General features: G+C 41.4%; 1 protein-coding gene across 3 annotated transcripts; it reads left to right on the forward strand.

Annotated features, from left to right (window-relative positions):
• The first annotated feature begins 4,078 nt into the window (after window positions 1–4,078).
• LOC121688457 (cytochrome b5) lies at window positions 4,079–19,943 on the forward strand. Of its 3 annotated transcripts, none has more exons than XM_042068091.1 (5): window positions 4,080–4,371; window positions 7,315–7,443; window positions 15,807–15,836; window positions 15,997–16,031; window positions 19,218–19,943. In XM_042068091.1, exons 1-5 carry the CDS (start codon window positions 4,237–4,239, stop codon window positions 19,297–19,299), a joined length of 411 nt encoding a protein of 136 aa, XP_041924025.1. In that variant the 5' UTR covers window positions 4,080–4,236; the 3' UTR covers window positions 19,300–19,943. The 3 variants fall into 3 exon arrangements, with proteins under 3 accessions (XP_041924027.1, XP_041924025.1, XP_041924026.1); XM_042068092.1 differs by having other exon boundaries at window positions 4,252–4,391; XM_042068093.1 differs by lacking the exons at window positions 15,807–15,836; window positions 15,997–16,031 and having other exon boundaries at window positions 4,079–4,371.
• The last annotated feature ends 958 nt before the right edge of the window (window positions 19,944–20,901 follow it).

Here is a 20,901-nt window from a genome sequence, read left to right on the forward strand (position 1 = left end):
CTGTACAGGCATTGCATTGGACCGTCCATTCCCTTGCGTCCCGACTCATCCCGGCCCAGAAAAATCTCCGCCGCAGCCACGACATCATTCTGTCACCACTGGGGTGGCCCGCCGCCTGGTGATAGTCTTCCCAGAGTTGTTGAGCCCGACCTGCTGGGACAACAATCTGTTTCACCGGGGCCCGGGTATCTGGTTCTGCTACGCACCTCACCAACACTCCATTGTCCAACTGTAAGTGAGCCCATTCGCAAGTCATTTGTTGCTGGATGCTCACCCCTGGTCTTCCACGCATGTAGGAGGGCCAAGTCTGGGTCTCTCTGCTGCTGTTGGGCCCACATCTTCGTGTCCTCTGAGGGTTCAGGCGATGTCATAGTTTGCACCATGGCATCAGCATTTACGTTGGCCGTTCCTGGTCGGTAGCGGATTTCGTAGGAGAAGTTGTTCAACTGTGCCACCCACCTTTGCTCCATTGCCCCCAATTTAGCCGTTTGGAGGTGGACAAGCGGATTGTTATCTGTGAATACAGTTACGTGTGCTCCCCATAGATAGTCTTTAAACTTGTCCGTCATAGCCCATTTCAGCGTCAGCAGTTCCAGTTTGAAGGAGCTGTAATTCTGGTCATTACGCTCTGCAGGGTGGAGGCTGCGACTAGCATATGCGATTACTCGTTCTCGGCCATCCTGTATCTGCGCTAGTACAGCCCCAAGACCGGCTAGGCTGGCGTCGGTGTATAATTTGAATGGGAGTTGGAAATTGGCATAAGCCAAGATGGGTGCACTCACCAGGGCTTGTTTAAGCGTCTCAAAGGCTTTGTTGCAGTCTGCAGTCCAGTTGACGGGTGCAGAGGGTCGACTTCCTTGGCCCTGGAGGAGCTGATGGAGTGGGGCTGCTATCTTGGAGAATGCAGGGATAAACCTTCGGTAATACCCGGCAAACCCAAGAAAGGACCGCACCTGTCTCACAGTTGTTGGAGGCACCCAGTCACGCACCACTGAGGTTTTCTCTGGGTCCGTGGCTACTCTTTGGCTGCTAACCACATGTCCCAGATACGCCACCTTCCTTTGGAAAAGGTGGCACTTGCGTGGCTGTAGCTTCAACCCATGTTCACTGAGGCGATGGAATACCTATTCCAGGTGTTGCAGGTGGGCGGAGAAGTGGGCGGAGTATACAATCACGTCGTCCAGGTAGATGAGTAGGTGATCATAGACTTGGGACCCCAAGCATCTCTGCATAAGTCTCTGGAAGGTCGTGGGGGCATTGCAGAGGCCAAAAGGCATTCTCTCAAATTGGTAAAGACCAAAAGGAGTGGTGAATGCAGTCTTCTCCTGGTCCTTTTGCGCCACTTCTACTTGCCAATACCCACTTGCTAGGTCGAGTGTAGAATACCATTCGGCTTTTGACAGACTGGTCAGGGACTCTTCGATGCGAGGAAGAGGGAAGGAGTCTTTGTGGGTGATGGCATTTAATTTTCGGTAATCCACACAGAATCTCCACGACCCACACTTTTTCTTCACAAGGACCACTGGCGCTGCCCAGGGGCTAGAGCTCTCTCGGACCGCAGCTCTGGGTAGAGGTTCGGAGGCACGGGACGGTAGCGTTCTCGTATTGGGGCTGCTGTGCCCGTGGGGATCTGGTGGGTGACCACCGCAGTTCTCCCGAAGTCCTCATCGTGGGTGGCGAAGACATGTGACCATTTCTGAAGCAGACCCTGTAGTTGCACTTGTTGGTCTTCGTTCAGTCCCTCCCCTTGAAGGCCCAGTACCGGATGGCGGTCACATGGACTCTGCTCGACTTGTCGGACGTCCACCTCAATAGCTTGGGGGCCTGTGCTGCCCAGGACTAGAGCGTTTCTCCCCCTGACCTCCTGTTGGTCAACTTGGTCCACAGTGGCCAGAGGGCATCGCTGAGGCAACTCCAGTGGGAAAGGGCTTGGATTGCAAATGCGGAGGGGCACTCTTCCACCCCGGGTCCAAGCCAGCGTCCTAGCCACCTGCCACACTCGGTCACACCCCTCTAGGTCTTCGACAAGGACTGGGCAGTCAGGAAGGCCAGCTGCTTGTGGTACATGTGCCCAGACAATCGTTTCTGTCCAGGGAGAGAGCAACACTGGTGGCTGTCGTTGGAGTCGGGCTACCCCGTGTAGCTCTTGTTGTGTCACGGATGCTTGGGCCCTTTGGCAGGTGGCAAAGGCTGCGTCCCATACCTTTTCTGCCGAGGGGGAGAAGGTGGACTTGAATGCCGCGACTCCCGGGTGTCCGCTCTGGAGGATGCCTGCCCAACAGTCTTTCACTACATTCATCCCTAGCAGTCCATAATCTTTATTAATGCAATCGTTGCGAACGACTACCACCCCTTTTCTCTTAATTTCCACCCCCCCAAATGTTAAAATCAAGAACAGCATACCCCACGTAAGGAATGTTAAGGCCATTAGCCGCTTTTAGAGCTAGCCATGATATCCGACTTGGATCTTGAATACATTCTTCTCCAAAGTGTTGTTGGAATAGTGTTTGGCTGAAGAGGGTTACCTGGGAGCCGGTATCCAGGATACAAGGGATCTTCTTCCCCTGAACAGTCACCTCTACCTCTGGACATTTTCCCACTATGGAGGGCCTTGGCGGGGATGTTGGTGTCCCCTCCCCGGTTCACTCGCCCTGTTGTGACCGGGGATGCCGAAAACCCGGTTGGGTGGTGCGTCGCCGGGGGCAAAACCTTTGGATGTGGCCCGCTTCTCCACAATCCCTACAAATGGCATGAGTATCCCACTGATAGTAAGATGATCCGGGGGGAGCCGACCCTAGGCGCTGGCGTTGGGGAGCATGAGGTTGAGGGTGCCACTGCTGGGGTGGAGGAGCAGCAGAGGCAGCGGTTGCTGTGGTTGGAGCCGTCTTCAGTCGACTCTTGGCGTAGCTCTGTCCGCAGTGATTCCTTGATTTGTTGCCAGTCCGGAGTGGTAGGCGCTGCCGCCTTTGGTGTAGCAACAACAGCTGGGCAGGCCTGGGCCTCTTCGGTTCTGCCCAATTCTCGGTCCAGCGCTTTCGCCTCTCTGCAGGCTTCATTAAAGGTCGTTGCTGGTTGTCTCCTTAGTTGCCTTTGTAGCTCCTGTCTCACTGGTCCTGGTCTCAGGCCTATGGCCAATTGCGTTCGCAGTAGCTCCTCATCCGACCCGTTGTCCATATTCCCATATAGGATAACTATTCTGCATTGGTTTGGAGTCACAAGGTCACATGACCTGGGAGGTATTGAAAAAAGGAGACTGTTTCTTATATGAAATAATGTATTTTCTTTAAAATATTAATATAAAATACAGTGTGCATACAGTGACTATAAAAAGAGGTGTGTCTGATGAGTCCCATATAGGATAACAATTCTGCATTGGTTTGGAGTCACTAGGTCACATGACCTGGGAGGTATTAAAAAAAGGAGACTGTTTCTTATATGAAATAATGTATTTTCTTTAAAATATTAATGTAAAATACAGTGTGCATACAGTGACCATAAAAAGATGAGTGCCCGATGAGTCCCATATAGGACAACTATTCTGCATTGGTTTGGAGTCACTAGGTGACTAGGTCACATGGCTTGGGAGGTATTGAAAAAAAGGAGACCGTTTCTTATGGTAAATAATGTATTTTCTTTAAAATATTCATATAAAATACAGTGTGCATACAGTGACTATAAAAAGAGGTGTGTCTGATGAGTCCCATATAGGATAACTATTTTTAATTGGTTTGGAGTCACTAGGTCACATGATGTCAAAGCTATTGACAAAAAAGACTATGAAGGTAATTCAGAAGGTACTTTTTAGACGGTCCCTAAGGTCGGCTGGGAGCAAGTAGCAAGCAGGTCATCTGTTTGTACATTGTCTGCAAACACGGGGTGAAACCGGCCGCATAATTTTTTTTTTGAATATCTGTCGAATATCCGAATATCAAATATCAATCTAACTTCACCTCGGTCTGTTGGCGAACTCTACCCTGTTCAACTTTGTCCATAATTGTTGATAATGATTACAACATAAGTGTCACACACGAACCAATCAGAAAGTACCAGAAACACACGCACCAAAATATCCAATCAGGAAGTTGAAATAATGGGAGTGTCTATTTGACGGAGGAAGGAAGTATTTTTTAGACTCAGTTGTGTTCTGATATAGTACTGTGATTTACCTGTTTGTTGGAGTTGTAAACTAGATTATAAAAGTGAAACGGTCTGACTGTTGTTTAGCACTGCTTGATAATGGACCAAGACAGCACAAATGATGGCGGTGTACGATATTACCGACTGACAGACGTGGAGCAACGGAACTCTTTTAAGAGTACATGGATTATCATCAACCACAACATTTACGATGTCACAACATTTCTGGAAGAGGTGGGAGTGTTTCCTTGCTGGTAGGCTACCGCAAACTAATTATTAAATTATTAAGTGACTGAGTAGGCTAAAGGGCATACATGGGCACGGTTCACGTGTAACGAGTAGCCTAATAAGTGTACCGTGTCCGGGTACGTAGGCGGAGCGATCACACCGTTCAAACAAACCGGACTTTTTACATTACATTACATTTAACAGACACTTCTTGACCAAAGTGACTTACATATGTCAGCTATATTACAAGGGATCACATTGTCCCCGGAGCAACTTGGGGTTAAGTGCCTTGCTCAAGGACACAACGGTTGAAGCCGGGAATTGAACCGACTTTCAGGCTACTGCATGCTAGCCCAGCTCCTTAACCACTACACTACCACCGCCCCACATTTTAGGGTTCAAACGTCTACTCGGGTAGGCTACGATAGCCTACAGATGGCATAGTGTGAGTATAGTGAAAATTCCATGACCCGTGGGAACCCTGTTGAAGCCTTTCCCTGTCTATGGTCAAAACAGTTTGGGAGAATTACTTGCAGCTCATATGCAAGAAATGCAAAATATTGTAGCCTATGGAAATACTATTGTACTGCATTGTAGCGTACATCAGAAAAACTGTTGTCAGAGAAGTAGGGTTTTTTTGTAAGGGTGCTATTGAAATCAAAGCAACCGATTCTCATGGGGGAAACAATTTTGCATTCAGGTATTTTTCAAATGTCTTGTGTATTTTCATTCATTGTGCTATGATGTAATTAAATCTGGTAGGCCTGGTATCCTTTGTCATTCACTCTAAAAAGTGATGTGATAAATATGAGTTTGCTCAAGGACAATAGGCCTACATTTTGTGTCAATTTCAATAAAGCAATTGTATGGCTGGCTGAAAGATTTCAGCTAAATGTGTACCTGCATAAAATGTATTCTACCTTTTACCCAGCCATACGATTGCTGTGTTGAAAGTGACACAGTCCCGGAGTTTACACATGATTTTACACATTTATACGTCATTGTAACACATCACTTTTTTAGAGTGTAGAATAAAAATGTGTTGTAAAGGTCCAGCGGTGGAGTTTGGTCAGCACCCCTCTGGTGGTGCACCACTTGCCCATGGTCGGAAAAACATAATTCTTAACTGGGCATGAATATTTTGAAATAACTAACATCTTAGCAATTCCTGACATTTCTAGTCCTAGCCACAGTCTGTTTAAAATATCATCAGACAGAAGTTGTGGTAGTTAAACACCTCTAAATGAGGTGAAACATTAGACCATTATAAAAACAATAAACATTAAATCTGGTCACATCTAAAGTGAAATTGAATGAAGAAGTATAAAAGAGCAAATAAGTTGCAAAATGGAGGGCAGTTTGTCTGCTTTGCTCCAGTGGACTGCCTGAAAACCAATGAGCAAAGACCAGCAAACCACCAGATCTGCCACAGTGGGCAGAGAGTAGTCCCTAAGTACCTACCTGTTTACCTTCCTTCCAAAGTTGCACACTGAAATTCACCGGAATTACGGGAAGTTATTGAGAGTGACCTAGAGACATTTACAATTTTCGGATATTGAGGCAGCAATTGTTGTATGCATTGAATAAGATGAGATTGCCTTAAGGTAGGGTAATTTGACCAACTCTATGCTGTTGTAAAATAATTAAGAAATATTAAAATAATATTTTACCCTGTCTATAAAACTGCAGGTCAGAAATCTTGGAGTGCTTTTTAATCCAGATTCAGCTAAAACAATAGCTAAATTAAAATATTTTTAACTGCAGCAAACCATGAGAAGGTCATACATGCTTTTATTAGCTTACTTCCAGACTGGACTATTGTAATGCCCGTTATACTGGAATTAACTAATCATCTCTTGCAAGATTACAGTTGCTAGATTGTTTATTGGGACAAGGAAACAAGAACACATCACTTCAGTACTGGTGGATTTGCACTGGCTTGCTGTGTAGAATCCAGTATAAAGTGGCATTGACTGTGTTTAAATCGATAGATAGATAGATAGATAGATAGATAGATAGATACTTTATTGATCCCCAGGAGAAAGAGTAATTAAAGTATATAATATAAAAACACAACTAAGCAGTAAGGACAGTAGAAGATAAAGAATATGCTAAATATACTAAAATACAAATTATACTAACACTTAATACAATATATAAAAATATACTAAAATACAAATTACAAAAATACAAATTATACTAACACTTAATCTAAATCAATTCTAAAAACAGTATCCACATAGTGGTGATTAATAAATCAGAGGCGCTTGCAATGACTGAGGCAGGGACTGAGCCTGTGATTCTCTGTGCATAGTAAGGTAAGGTGCTCTAAGGTGCTCTGTGTGAATGAGTGTCATGGTGGTAGTGCAATGGTGATAGTGGTCATGGTGATAGTCATCATCATAGTCATAGTCATCAGTCAAATCATTAAATGGGCAGGCTCCAGGTTATGTAACAAACATGCTGAACTTTTACACTCAATCACAACCACTAAGATCTGCATCCCAAGCACGCCTGGACGTACCCTGTTCCCCCACAGAAAGTTGACTGTGTTTTCAGTATCCATGCACTGCACCTCTGGAACAGCTTATCACAAGACCTCAAATCAGCATCATCTGTGACTGTTTTTAAATCTCTACTAAAAACCCATCTCTTTAGACTTGTTTTTAACAGTCATCAAGCCTGTGGAACTTTACATTGATGTTTTTGTCTGTATGTTTATATGTATATTACTTTTGTTTTGGTTTTGTGTCTGGAGGTGTCAGTTGCAGTTGGTGCTGGTATCATCTTTTAAACTCTGTCTTTTCTTTCAACTGTGAGGCACTTTGGAAGTAATGTGCTATACAAATTAAAATGACTTGCTTACTAATATTAAGGGCCTATGATTTCATAATTGTGCTATGGTGTACATAAAACATGTTTATCCATCTAACATTGTGATGTTAACAGCACCCAGGAGGAGAGGAGGTTTTGAGAGAGCAAGGTGGAGGTGATGCTACTGAGAGCTTTGAGGATGTTGGTCACTCCACAGATGCTCGCGAGATGGCCAAAAGCATGATCGTTGGACAGTTACATCCGGTAAAGTAAAATATGAATCCTGTAAATCAATAATATAGATACAGTTCTCTCCAAAATTATCTTTTGGTGATTTATTGTGATCTCACAATGAAAACAATGAGGAGAAATCCAGCCTTGAAGGGAAGCCAATTTATTCTGAGTAAGAGGAAAATCTCATAAAGAAATAAGTATTTTTTAACAAAAACATGTTGCCCACAATTATTGGCACCCTTGCTTGTAATACCTTCTTAAGCCTCCCTTTGCCAATAAAACCGCTTGGAATTATTCTCTTATGACATCCCATAAAGTTGGAGAATACAAAGCAAGGGATTTAAGACCATTAGTCTTTAAAAAATCTCCCCAGATCGTCCAGATTCATAAGTCCACACTTGTGCATTCTCCTCTTTGACTCACCCCTCTGTTTTTCTATGGCGATAGATAGATAGATAGATAGATAGATAGATAGATAGATAGATAGATAGATAGATACTTCAGATATTCAAGGTCCCAGTAGCTTATGACACCACACACAACAACATAAACAGGATGATAGGATGACAGCATCCACATGACTGAAATGAACAGTAAAATATACTAAAACAAGGATCCACATGAATGTACTAAGGATGTATAAGCATGAGGCGCTTGCAGTGACAGGACAGTAGGGTTGGGTATCGTTTGAATTTGAACGATTCCAATTCCGATTTCTTATTTCGATTCCGGTTCCTAACGATTCTCGATTCCGATTTTTTTTAAGAGGCAGGGTCAAAAAAAGTTTAGGATATTTTAAATGAGCTAGCTAACCAACGGTCTTTCTCAGGGTATCTGCACATTTTCCAAGTGCAAATTTAAAGACTTTTAAGACCTTTTCAAGACATCTAAATGAAACGTAAGACTATACCACAGCAAAAAGATATATATGACTGTTTATGCAATAGTTTTTTTTTTCCTACTAATTTTAACCCCCACCCCATTTTGGATGTCTACAGAAGTTACCAAATATATTTTGGCGAAAGAAAAATAATTGTGTGTGAATTACCTTCAAAGCTATAAATGGCCAATTTTAGGGTCTGGGCTGCTTGCTTTTGAAGCTGGCTGTACATATTTGGTTTTGCTTACTGCTGAGGCTGACTGTTCTTCACCTGTGTCTGTAGTAGCCTTGGCTACTTGCCAAAGACATATGCACTGGACTGGATTCCCTTCAATATTTTTTTCAAAGTTAGACTAGGCTATTTACATATTTTAATAAGCCTACTTTATATAATTTACTATGTGCATCTATTGTCCAATATGCAGCACAGCAAATTAAAGTTAATCCACTACTTTACATTTTGCATACCAGTTGTATCTAAACCAACCAAAGCTTGACTGAAACATTGTAAAACCATTGACTTGTTTCAAATTAATTAAGAGGTCCTCCTCGCATGATCCTGCTGACATTCAAAAAATATGCGGTTATAGTTCACAACTTTTGCGAAGTAGGCCTAGCCTACTGGGAAATGCTGGCAAGCAAGCTGCTGGCAGATATTACAGGTAGGCTATTATAACTTAGACAGTTAGACAGACTTGGAAAGATGCAAACAGATCAACTTAACATATACAGTATTACCTCCTGATTGCGAAGCACTGCACATAATTTGACCAGCAGTCTTCACGTCCATAGTTTGTGAAACGATGCTGCGTCCGAGCAACGTTTTTTTTAAGATGCCAAGCGCAACTCCAAAAAGGAGAACAAATGAGCGTCCGGCTTGAGGCTGCGCCGGACAGGGCTTTTAAAATCCATATGTCCGGTCTAAATTCAAACGTATGGCCAACATATCGCTCTTTCTCCCGCTCATTCTACCGTAGGCTTTCTCATTCCACGTAGGCTACCTGTATATCTCTCTGGCCTCAGCTACACCACAATAACGTCAGGCATATTATTTTGTACATAGGCCTACTGTATTATTACCGTTTTCACACCTTTAACCACACCGTGAAAAACATATTCACTCTGCAACCACTACACTTCCTCCCGTAGCCTAATAGCCTAGTCATTTATACCATTGCGTTTTAAATACACGAAACTCGCTCTCTTGCACTCGCTGGCGGTCCCATACGCACATTTAATACCTCTCTTTATAATTTATTTAAGACTATTTAAGGATCCGCGGGAACCCTGCTTTCTGAATGAAATAGTCTGACCTTCTCCATGAATTTTAATTCTATGAACTATGCGCTTCTTCGTTGGTGTTCAGCCGTTTCTTCTTCCGGCCGGCGGACTGGGAATCGAAACTAGGAATCGAAATGTAAACTTTTGAACGATTCTGGGAAAATTGCAAATATAGTCCCGGTTCCAACCAATACTCGATATTCGATACCCAAGCCTACAGGGCAGGGACTGACCCTGTGATTCAATATGCAGTGGTAATGTGCTCAATAAGGTGTGTGTCATGGTGGTAGTGCAAATAAGTCCAACAGTGCAGGGTTAAAGTCTAGCGACCAGCAATAATAATGGACCATGGAGCCATATATCAGTCATTGGTCAAGTATGATGTTAGACTACAGTCCAGACTGGGAGATGGAGGGAGCGGTTGTACATGGGCTAATGTAGCCAGACAATGAGTTTAGATCATGGGACTGAGATGGCAATGGCAGAAGCTTGATTTTGTGTTTTTGTTTTGATGTTTGTTTTGGTTTATTGACCTGGGGGGTATTCCAGAAAGCAGGTTTACTGACTTAACTGGCTATGTTAACCCAGAGTAAGCGGTAAACCTGGGATTTCAGTTCCAAAACGATCAGGCTATATAAGTCACTATGCTAACATAGGCTCTGAACTTAACTGGGTATGTTAACCCAGAGTAAGTGGTAAACCTGGAATTTCACTTCCAAAATGTTCAAAAATGATCAGGCTATGTAAGTAACTATGGTAACATAGGCTCTGAACTTAACCTGGTAGGGGGTAGGTTATGTTCAATTATGTTCGGTTATTTCAGTGCATGTTCAGCCAGGCCGCTATTTTTACACTTGTCACACAATGGCGTTTCATTTTGACGAAGGTTTGACGATTGACAAAGAAGCACAAAATCATGTAATATTCATCCGTGCAATTCACCGTGAGAGGGCGATAAGACCACGACATCACATGATATCCTTTCTTTTCCAAACGAGTTTTGCAAGAGCGCTACAGTTTTTCAACTGAATCCTTATAATAGGCTACTTGAAAAGCATTCTCTATCCCTACATTACGCATCGTGGATTAGAATAGCATAAAATAAATCTTTAATGTAGGCTAGCTAGCCTACACCATAGCTTGGTTAAGAATGCTGATAGCATTTGGAATAAAATAGTTTTTTTAATAGGCCTTTTTAAATGCCTCTCCAAATTATGTGCATCGACTATCGCTCTCCGACTGGGAGTTTTTGTAGTGTTGGAGACGCAGACCATATCGTCAAGCTGTCCGTCGGTGCGTAAAGTTCCTGAAGTTCCTAAAGAAGTTCCTCCCCCCCCTCATCTACTTCCTGAATTTTTGGTCAACGATACCCGGGACACCGAATTGACCTGGCATTCTCTGGGGGTATGCCAAGTTTCGTAGAATTTCATCCATGGGGGGGGGGGTCTAAAAAAATTAGGTTATGTGTATATTTAGTGACTGTACACTCATTGGCCTGTAGATGGCGGTGCACACATATACACACGCGCACACACACACAGGCACCCACATACTATCGGTATTAGAACGGCCGATACATAATTACAAGTTCAGTAGGATTAAAAGAAAGCCAAAAATAAATATTCATCATCATCATCATCATGGCTTCATTTCCAGTATTGGCGATAAGTAGTCGTTTGTCCACTAGATGGCGCATCGTTGCAGTGAGACGTAATTTTGTTGGAAGTTAAAAGTAGGTTGGAAAAACAATGGACGCTTCCTACAAGGACTGTAGTTTACCGCAGAGAACGTCTAATAAGGATAGCGATGTTCACATGAAATGTAATTCCCATTTCTTCTTGAAGCCGAAATAAATCTGAGGATGTTTATCGGACATGCTTGGTTTTTACTGCAGGTACGTTAATCTTATAATATCAATAAGGACCTAGGTAATGTTACCGTTAGCGTTGGTTGAGTGATGGAGGCCAATTTGATTGATTGCATTTGTAGAAAACTATAAATGCGGTTATACCAAGCAAATTGATAGCAGCACTGTAATTGTATCTTTCGACTGTCATTTGTTGCACGTGCTACAAAAATCATTCTGTGCAATGGAAGATTTACCAACGTTACACCGGTCTGATACAGTTTTGCCTATACATGCGTGAGACTGAGACGCCTGTTTATTTTGTTTTAAGTGCGTGCAGGGTGTGAGACGGGAATCGATGTGCTTTGATTCCAGCTTGGTAGTTGTAGTCTGTGAAATTAAAAAGCATGCGTGTGTGAAGTATCCAAACAATGACACCTTCATTTCATTATGGCTGCTTTAGCAACACGCCTTAAGCTACTGTGTAGTGGGTCCCATTTAGAAGTGGCTACTTCATTCGCGCTTTCCTTGACTCATGGAGCTGCGTGAATTTTATTACAACTTTTCGCCACGATATGACAGTATAAGTCCGCTTGATACTGTAAGGCGTGAGCCATTGGTTTCCAAAGGAGATTTTATTTGTGTCGCCAGCATAGCCTATTGACAATTTATGTTGTAAATAGGCCTACTGTACCTTATAAGCCTACCTGTAGCTTAGGGAAGCTAACAGCTTTCTATTAGGATCTAGTTTGTTAGTTACAGTTTTGTCATAACTCCCTGATGCATTTTTGCATTTAGAATAGCCAGAGCGTGGATATCTCAATCGGAAAATTAAACAATATCGGGTGCCTATGGACTAGGCTGGGTGAACCCAGCCTGATCTGCCCGCTATTTATTTTTTGATTTCTTAAAAGATTGAGCTTGGTCTGGTGAAAGCCAGACTAGCCATGGACCTCAGTTACACAATGCAAGGGAACATGAATCGGCCTATATTTGCACGAACAATAACGGACAACAGCTCTTCAACTTTGGCCCGTTAAAATGTGTATTAACAGTCTAGCGACGCATTTCATCAAGGCCCATTTGGACATGTCAGTTATTTGCATCACTGATTAGATGTAAAACAGCATTTTGTTTCAGACTACTGTTACTTAATTTGTGCATTAACAATAACGTTTCAGACTACTGTTACTTAATTTGTGCATTGACAATAAAGTATCACATGAACTAAAGATGACTAAAATCTTATGTAGAAGAAGAAACATTCACAAAAAATCCATCCATCCAAAAATTACCTTTGTTTTTGATAGCTGTTGAAAACGGCATGGAACTGACAGAGATGTTTTTTGTTTATAAATAAATAAATAAATAAATAAATAAATAACATTATGCTGATACCTTTTGCTTTTCCCAAATACAATGTAGCCTACAGGTGTAAGTGACCTTTCATCAATCCAGTTGCAATGGATGAACTGTGATGAACTGCCCTACTTGTGATTGTTTAGAGATTTTAAAGGTTTTATAACAATGCTACATATTCTTTGGCTATTCTACAATCTATTCACCTTTTCAGCACCAGTAGGCTACTTTCTGTGCAGCCGCACACACACACTCAGGCATGCCAAACAAGCATACACAAAAGTTTCAAGAGTGGGGGAAGGAGTAAAATATGGAGACAAATTGAAGTGCAAAGTGAAGCTTTTCGCGGAACGGATGTACAGGACTGAGCGGCGGTCATATTTTGTACCGCTATGCGGTACATCTAGTTAAAGTATATTTTCACCAACTGGCAGGTCAGCATCACTTATTAAGTTTTCCAAATATGCACCAACAATAGGCTGTCTTTGCGGGTGAGCTTTCAATTAACGGTCTTTGGCTTTTTCAGAATGTCCTCACATTAAGGTTGAATGGATAGGTCATAGGCCACTTCTATTTTTGGATTCTCTCTTAATGGTATTGGTGTTTAAAACACATTTTTATTTTAATAATTGCCAGATGATATGTGATGCTTCACATCACAAACGTGGAGGTGAAATGGCAGGGCCCAGTACGCCTACACGATGCCAGGATGTACCGGGAATCTAATTTGAGCGACACATTTCAACATGGGTGCGTTAGGCCTACATGTATACCTTACTAGAATATTATCAGATCCACTACAGACTAATTAATGTGTAGGCTATAACTTAATGTTATATGTGCAATTACAGGAGAACTTGATGGGTAGGCTACTGGGGAATAAAGGATAGGCTACCCATGCCTTCCGACACTCATTCCGAAACTGGAGCGCAAACAAGGTTTAACTTGGCCCACAGCTGCAGAACCCGCATTAAAACAGAAAAATACATTTGGGATTCTCAATGAGTCTATGGCCCACTCAATCTGTGACAAGGTAGGCTAGTTTAAGAAAGCATGATTCAAAGCAGTCAATACGTACAGTAATGTCCACTGAATTATTTAATTGTGCTTTTGACATTAATAGGCTAAATAGGCTAAATAGGCATTTACACGGTCAGTTAGGCTATTCTCGGCTCGTTCCTTGGCAGACGCTCAAGTATTGCTCTTTTTTGTTATTACATTTCTCTGCTCGTATGCCTCGAGGAGAACTTGCTACTCCGCCTCTAAAAAATACGGTGCTCTTCATTTTGCCGGTTTCACTCATGGTTTCGACTCCCAATAGATGATGCCTTTATAAGTTTGCCGCGAACGCGCACAACTCTAGGTTAACTAGAGGGTTGTTAGGGTTGATTGAACTAACTGGTAACCGGTGTTTTGGAACCGACAGCTCGGGTTTAGTCGCCACAGGTTCAGACAACCCAGAGGTTAAGTTTTATCTCGGTGTTTGTTAAACCTCCTTTCTGGAATACCCCCCTGATGAATGATCCAGTCATGACCCACCTTTAATGTCTTGGCAGAGATTTACAGATTTCCATTGAAAATGTTCAGGGTTTTCTTGGGGTTCATGAAATCATGCACCTTCAGTGTTTCCCGTAGAATTTTTTCCAGCAGTGGTGCTGTTAGTCGTAGGAAGCTAACCCATCCATCTATCTTGGATTATAGGAGATAAGTGTCTTGTAATGATGATAAGTTCTATGATTTTCAGTCCCTCTAGGATTTCGCGAGGATTTTTTGAGATAGTTGCGACCTAAAATGGCTGATTTCAAAATATTTGCGATTTAACTATAATAATAGTAATAATAATATAATGGTAATTTAAGTTGCATCGCACGTTGGCACTGGGGTAGCAAAAATCAAAGTGTGTCTTCATGTACCGGAGATCACAGTATCCACTGGAAGGCAGAGGGCAAAAGTGTGTAGAGCAAAACGTTTGCATTTCCAACTTAAAAGTGACTGATTTCCGGGAACGGGAACTAACGGAAAATGAAACGTGGCAATTTTCTAGGCTGATCTGACATGGAACTATACTCATTCCGGCGTAATAATTTGCTTGTTGTTGGAAGTTACAGCCTACGGGGACTATTTTCAGATGCTGCGTGATATCACTGTGCTGCTGCACCCATGGTACGGTCGCAACGTTCCTTGATTATTACGCCGGAATAACAGTAGCCTATAGTTCCATGTCAAATCAGCTTAGAAAATCGCCACGTTTCATTTTCTATTAGTCTTATTACACTTTCTAACTTGAAGAGACAAGTTGTAAGACAAGTTGTAAGACAAGTTTACTATTGTAAAGCAGAAGAGCCTGATCAGCTGGAGACAAGCACAACTGATAGACTGAGGAAGTAATTTGTCCCCAGGGCCATTGAACTGTTCAACGCTTCACTTAAGGGTAGAGGAGCAGTTTATGTATGCGGTTCATAACACAGACTCTTGTTGTGAACTGCCAGCTGTTCCACTTAGCCACTAAGTGTTTAACTATGGTTTAAACGCTGCATCTTTGGTACAAATCGGGCAGGCAAATCGTTGGGCATCCTAATACGTAATATTGCGCATGTGCAGAACAAATCGGACAAGCGCTACGGATCGGGCACTGACACGCATTGCCATTAGAATTTTGCAACACACAGAACGTGGCAAAATGCAATGCAATCAGGGTATTCAATTTGACTCAAAAACTGTGGCAAAATGTTAACTCTACTTTCTACCCAAAGTAATAAAGAATGTTTTTTTTATTAAAATAATTCAAATTGAATTGAGGATTTCAAAGCCACTTTGCATATTAAAATATACTTTGTACAACGTATTTTCAAATTGCATTATTAAATTGCATAATGAATTGTCAATTGCATAATGCAATGTCTTATTGAATTGCAAATTGCCAATTGCATTGCCATTTGAATTTTGCTACATATTGTACATTATATATTTTATTGCATTTTGTTCCTGTTATTGTCATTGTCATTTAATCATTTCATTTTTTTAAAGGATGATTGGGAGAAAATCTCTAAACCTCCTGTAAGTACATGAAAGACATTTTAAAAGTTTTAGTTGTGATAAACTACCACTTTAATAACTCTGGGTGCACTCTTGAAATTGTTACATTATGGTTACTGTAGTATCATGCAGTTACTAAAAGTATATATTTTGGCAGTGACACTTTTTTTCCCCCATACAGGAGTCCCTTGTCACCACAGTTCATGAAACCACAAGGTTTGGACAGATTTTTTTCTTGTTCTAAAATTAAGATGTTCACCTTAGTAATAAGGTGTTCGCCTTGTGCACTTAATTATTTTATTAATTATAATTATTGTTTTTATGCTCCTCGGTTTTTAGAAAGGGCTAAAAGTGATTGGGTAAAAAATACTAGACATGATTGGGCATAATCTCTCAAATCCTCTGCATGTTCGCTAATCCAACATCTTCTGATCTAACGCTTTTTTAACCCTCCTTTTTTGAAAATGTTAGGCTGTAGCCTAGTACGTTGATATGATGTTAAGGTGTGGAAACTTTAAGTAGTAAACTAATTCATGTTAAATTGCGAGTGAGCAATACACCAAAAAACTCCTTATCACACACCAGTGGCATGAGCACCGACATTACCGACAGGTGTGGTGCACCGGGGCCCAGGCGCGGAGGGGGCCCCCCTCCCGTCAGTACTCAGGCCCACTGCTCAACAGTTCTCGGATATCTTTTTTTTTTTCTCTCGCAACGTTTCTTTTATAAGGGATTGACAGCTATTTATACCACTCTCTTGCCCTATTAGTCATGGTGACCCTATTTGTATATGTTGTTTTTTTTTTATTGTATTTACGTTCAGATGTTACAACATACAATGTGACTTAGAAGTAAAAAAACACGAGAACAGAGGAGACTAAATCCAAATTAATGAAATTGGATAGTTTTTTTTTTTTTAAACACATTGAATGTTGCTGCTGGTGTTGATGCTAGCAGTGCTGACGTCAAGTCCTATCTAAGGAGTAGGCTAGCATGGGACAAGAACGATTGAGTGATTTGGCCATACTCTCCATAGAGAACAGTAAAGCCAGGCAGTTGGATTTCAATGATATATCATCAATGACTTTGCTGTACAGAAGGCCTGTAGAGTGAATTTCTAATGGGTGAGTTACAGGTTGTTTTTTGTTATGGAGTAGTAGGGCTGGGTGATATGGACCAAAACTGATATCCCGATATTTTGGGTCTGATTGGCAATATACAATATATATATACGATATTTTAAACAGAAAGAGCACAGCTAACACAGCTGTGCAAAAAAGTGTAAACAATAACATATAGGCCCACCAATACCAATAGGCATAGTAGGCTACAGCTGCTCTGATAAAGCTGTGCAAATAACAAAAGACCAATAAGTCGACCCTGACTGACAACACAGGGCTACATTGTACTGCACAAGGCAATATTTTGGGCCCAAAAATATTGCAGTAGCCTACTGCAGAAAAAAACCTGCAGTTTTATCGCACAATGCAGTTTTTTTCCGTAAGGGTTGATCGGGCCTAGATGACAAGCAAATGTATGATGGCCTAGACATATGATGTGTGACTTGCTATCGATAACAATTAAATAGTTTTAAACAATTAGGCTACTTAAACAATGTAACAGAGTCACTCACCAAGAGTGTGGTAGACGTTAACCATCATTTTGTATGCGTTCATTACCATTTTTGCATGTTCCGGTTCGTAAGAAAAAATCCCTATGCACACCTCGCGATTTTCGGGCAGCGAAATTTCGCCTCGGGGCCGTGACGGCGAAACCGCTAACCTTTTGACTGCGGTGTCTAGCCAGTGGTGGCAAGCGAGCTAATTAGGCTAATCAGCTAATTCAAACGTTTAAGTACTTAATGAAGATATCCAGGGGTCTTTATGACTCGACTAAGACTATGTTGCCTATAAACAACAATTCATGTTCATAGAAACAACAAGGTCAATAAGACCTTGTTGTTTCTATAAATATAATATATTTCATACCTGTGTTGCAGCATGTAGCCTAGCTGTCTAGCTAGGTTTACAATGCAATCCAGTGTCCTAAAATACTAGCATTTCGCCTGTCAGCTAGCTAAAAAGATCGAGTGCTTAAACTAACATATATATATAGTGGTCTATTTAGTGGTGTATGTGCTCTGACTAAGTTCGTGTGGCATATAAACCACAATTCGTGTTGATACAAGTGCCAATGTTTGTGTAGAAACATTTTAATCACATACAAATGTTTGTGTTACAGCTCAGGTAGTCTCCGCCATCTTGGTCAGACTTTTTTGTAACTCCCGCCTCCAAACACAGACGCGGACCTGATTGGTTCTCGAATGGTCCTCATTTAAATAAAGTTAAACTTTGGCCAACTTTGTTTCGCCTGCCTCGGCGATTCGCTTTCATTTCGCCCAACTAGGGCGAATTTCGTCTCCATTCAACCTCAATGAGAGCGACGTGAAATTTCGTTGTGTGGAAACACACTGTAACTGCTCTCGAGTCCGCACGTGCATATCCTTTTAATAAAATCAGTGTGTAGGTTGTCTCCCTGAGGACTTTAGATCTGCTATATCGCTAAAGAAACGCAAGCACCCATAAGTGTATTTAAATTAGCTATCTACCAAAAATGAAATTTTACCGTGAGTCAAAGAGCTGTAAACAGTGTTGTAACTTAAGTCTGCGTATAGGCCTACAAAACCGCTTGGAGCTCCAGTGGAATTTTGATTTCACGACGAGAATTCTCTGTCTAACCGTTGATGTGCCGACGGAAATAGGCATCAGCACCAACCTCTGATCACGGTAAACAAAATCTGACTCTGTGTCCGTCATGTTTAAAAGTTTGTAGTGCTGCAACGGAGAACGTGCACATGCAAGGGGCGCAGTTGAGCAGAGCTGTGGCTGTCTGAATGGTCTGAACACAGAAGAGCAAGTGGCTTTGATAAAATGGCCCATTATTTAACATAATACCGGTATTCCGATATTGTCTCAACTACATATCGTTTTCAAAAATATATCGGTCATAGTCGTAATATCGATATATCGCCCAGCCCTATGGAGTAGGCATAGCAATTTGTGGCACAAATGTGGGTGCACTTTCTGTGACCTCTTTGTGGAAGGCTGTCTGTAGGCCCCACCGCGTATTTGCTGTGTTTTCCTTGATGCTTTTCTTAATGGGCTATTTAATTGTTCTGTGACTATATGGTATCTGAATTCCCCCAACATTTGAAACCGTAGGTGACGTAGGTGGAATGTGACAGACATATTCAGTTGATTCATAGCTTTGTGAATAGTATGAAATTACCAAATTCTTTTGCCCAAGAAATCAAAATAGATTTTATGCAGCCCCTGCAAACAAGAGTACATCTGTTGAAGACAATAATGATTTATTTTGCTTTTTTTTTTCTCCTCCCCTCAGCTGGTGGTCAAACTGGCTGATTCCAGGTCTTGCTGCAGCCATTGTGACGGTGATGTACCGTATGTACACGCCTGATGAGTGACGACACTTTTAGACATCCAGGGCCAACCACAAGAACTGCCTGTGTTGCACACAATGCAATTCTGGAGAAATTACTAATTTGTCTACATCCTCAATCATGTATAAAAATACATCAGTTTGTATGCATGTGTTCAACAGGAACCCTATTTTTCAGACTCTCAAATGGTGTTTAAAAATTGGATATGACAATGAATTAGGAAAATAATTTACTTCATTCACTGTTGTTCTCTCATCACACATGGGTGGTAATTGACAAAGTTGCAACAACAAGGATATCCAAATATTCAAGCATGTAATGTCTAATTTCTGTTTTATCCGGGAAATTGGAATGTGATTATTTCACAGATTATTTCTCTAGAGGGCAGATGTAAGGTAGGCCAGTTAGAAGGCAAGAATCCAACTCATTTGGTGACGACACAAAAATGCATAAATACAATGGATTTCAATACATCTTATGCATACAACTATACTCATACCCACATATATTTTCAGCTGTAAACTCACGCATAATTCTGTAAATTCACACATAATACATTATATTGTAGTTGAACTAACATCACATGAAGATTATTTAAATGCACAAGTGCCTTATCAATGTATTTTTCAAATGTATAGGTATATTAAATAAAAGTTAAATTCATTTAATGGTTATCTTTTTTATAATGTTAATTGAGCAAACAAATGCAAAAAGGTCTAGTATCAACATTATCAAAATTTCACTGCTTTGTCAAATTTCTTTGAGCCTTAAAGGTGCAGTCAGGGATTGCGCAAAAAGTCATGTTTGTTTGTGTTTATTTTTTATATTTACATTTATTAACAGACACTTTGTGCAAAAATACCCTTTATAATTATATTTTAACCAAGGACCAAACGAAACACGCCAAAGAGGCAGACCTGCCAACCTTGAAGACATTTTTTGAGTTGCACCTCGAGCCGAGAAACAAAAATCCCTCACGTCGGCCTTCACGCATGCAGCCAAAAACATACACGCAAGGTACATTTTGAATAGCGACCCATCTTTAATGTCGGATATCTATCTTAATTTGATCCAATGTGTTCCTGAAAGTGCAAACAATCTTTTATAGTAGCTCTATAATGTCGACAGTCTCTTTTAGGTCAGGGATAACGGCCGCCGAGGTGTCCTGTTATACGGAATTATTAATGGACAATGGCGAGAGGCAAAAAACTCCCTGACGCACAGCTTGCCTCCGCCCAAGTCCATTAATTCCGTATAACAGGATTCCTCGAAGGCCGTTATCCCGCTTATCACCTGGTTGGCACTATGGGCAATAGTCATGCCTTTATAGCATGGAATTTTTTGGCCCTATAACAGCGATAGCATGGACTTTTTTTACCAGATCTACTTCATAGGTGTCCCGTTATTCAAAATTAATAGCCACCACACCAGCCAATCAGAAAAGTGTATTTCTTCTCTCCAGGTGATAAAGCCTAATAATCCTGACCTATGAAAAAAACACTTATGTTGATAGGACTGATGTGGATATGTTGTTTTCTTAAATGTGGCCTCTATTCAATCATGTCTGGTCTATTATTACCTTTTTTCAATCCATTATTATTAGATATTTCTTTTGCAAAGAAATAC

This window comes from Alosa sapidissima, chromosome 17 (genome assembly GCF_018492685.1).
Source record: "Alosa sapidissima isolate fAloSap1 chromosome 17, fAloSap1.pri, whole genome shotgun sequence".
NCBI lineage: Eukaryota > Metazoa > Chordata > Actinopteri > Clupeiformes > Clupeidae > Alosa > Alosa sapidissima.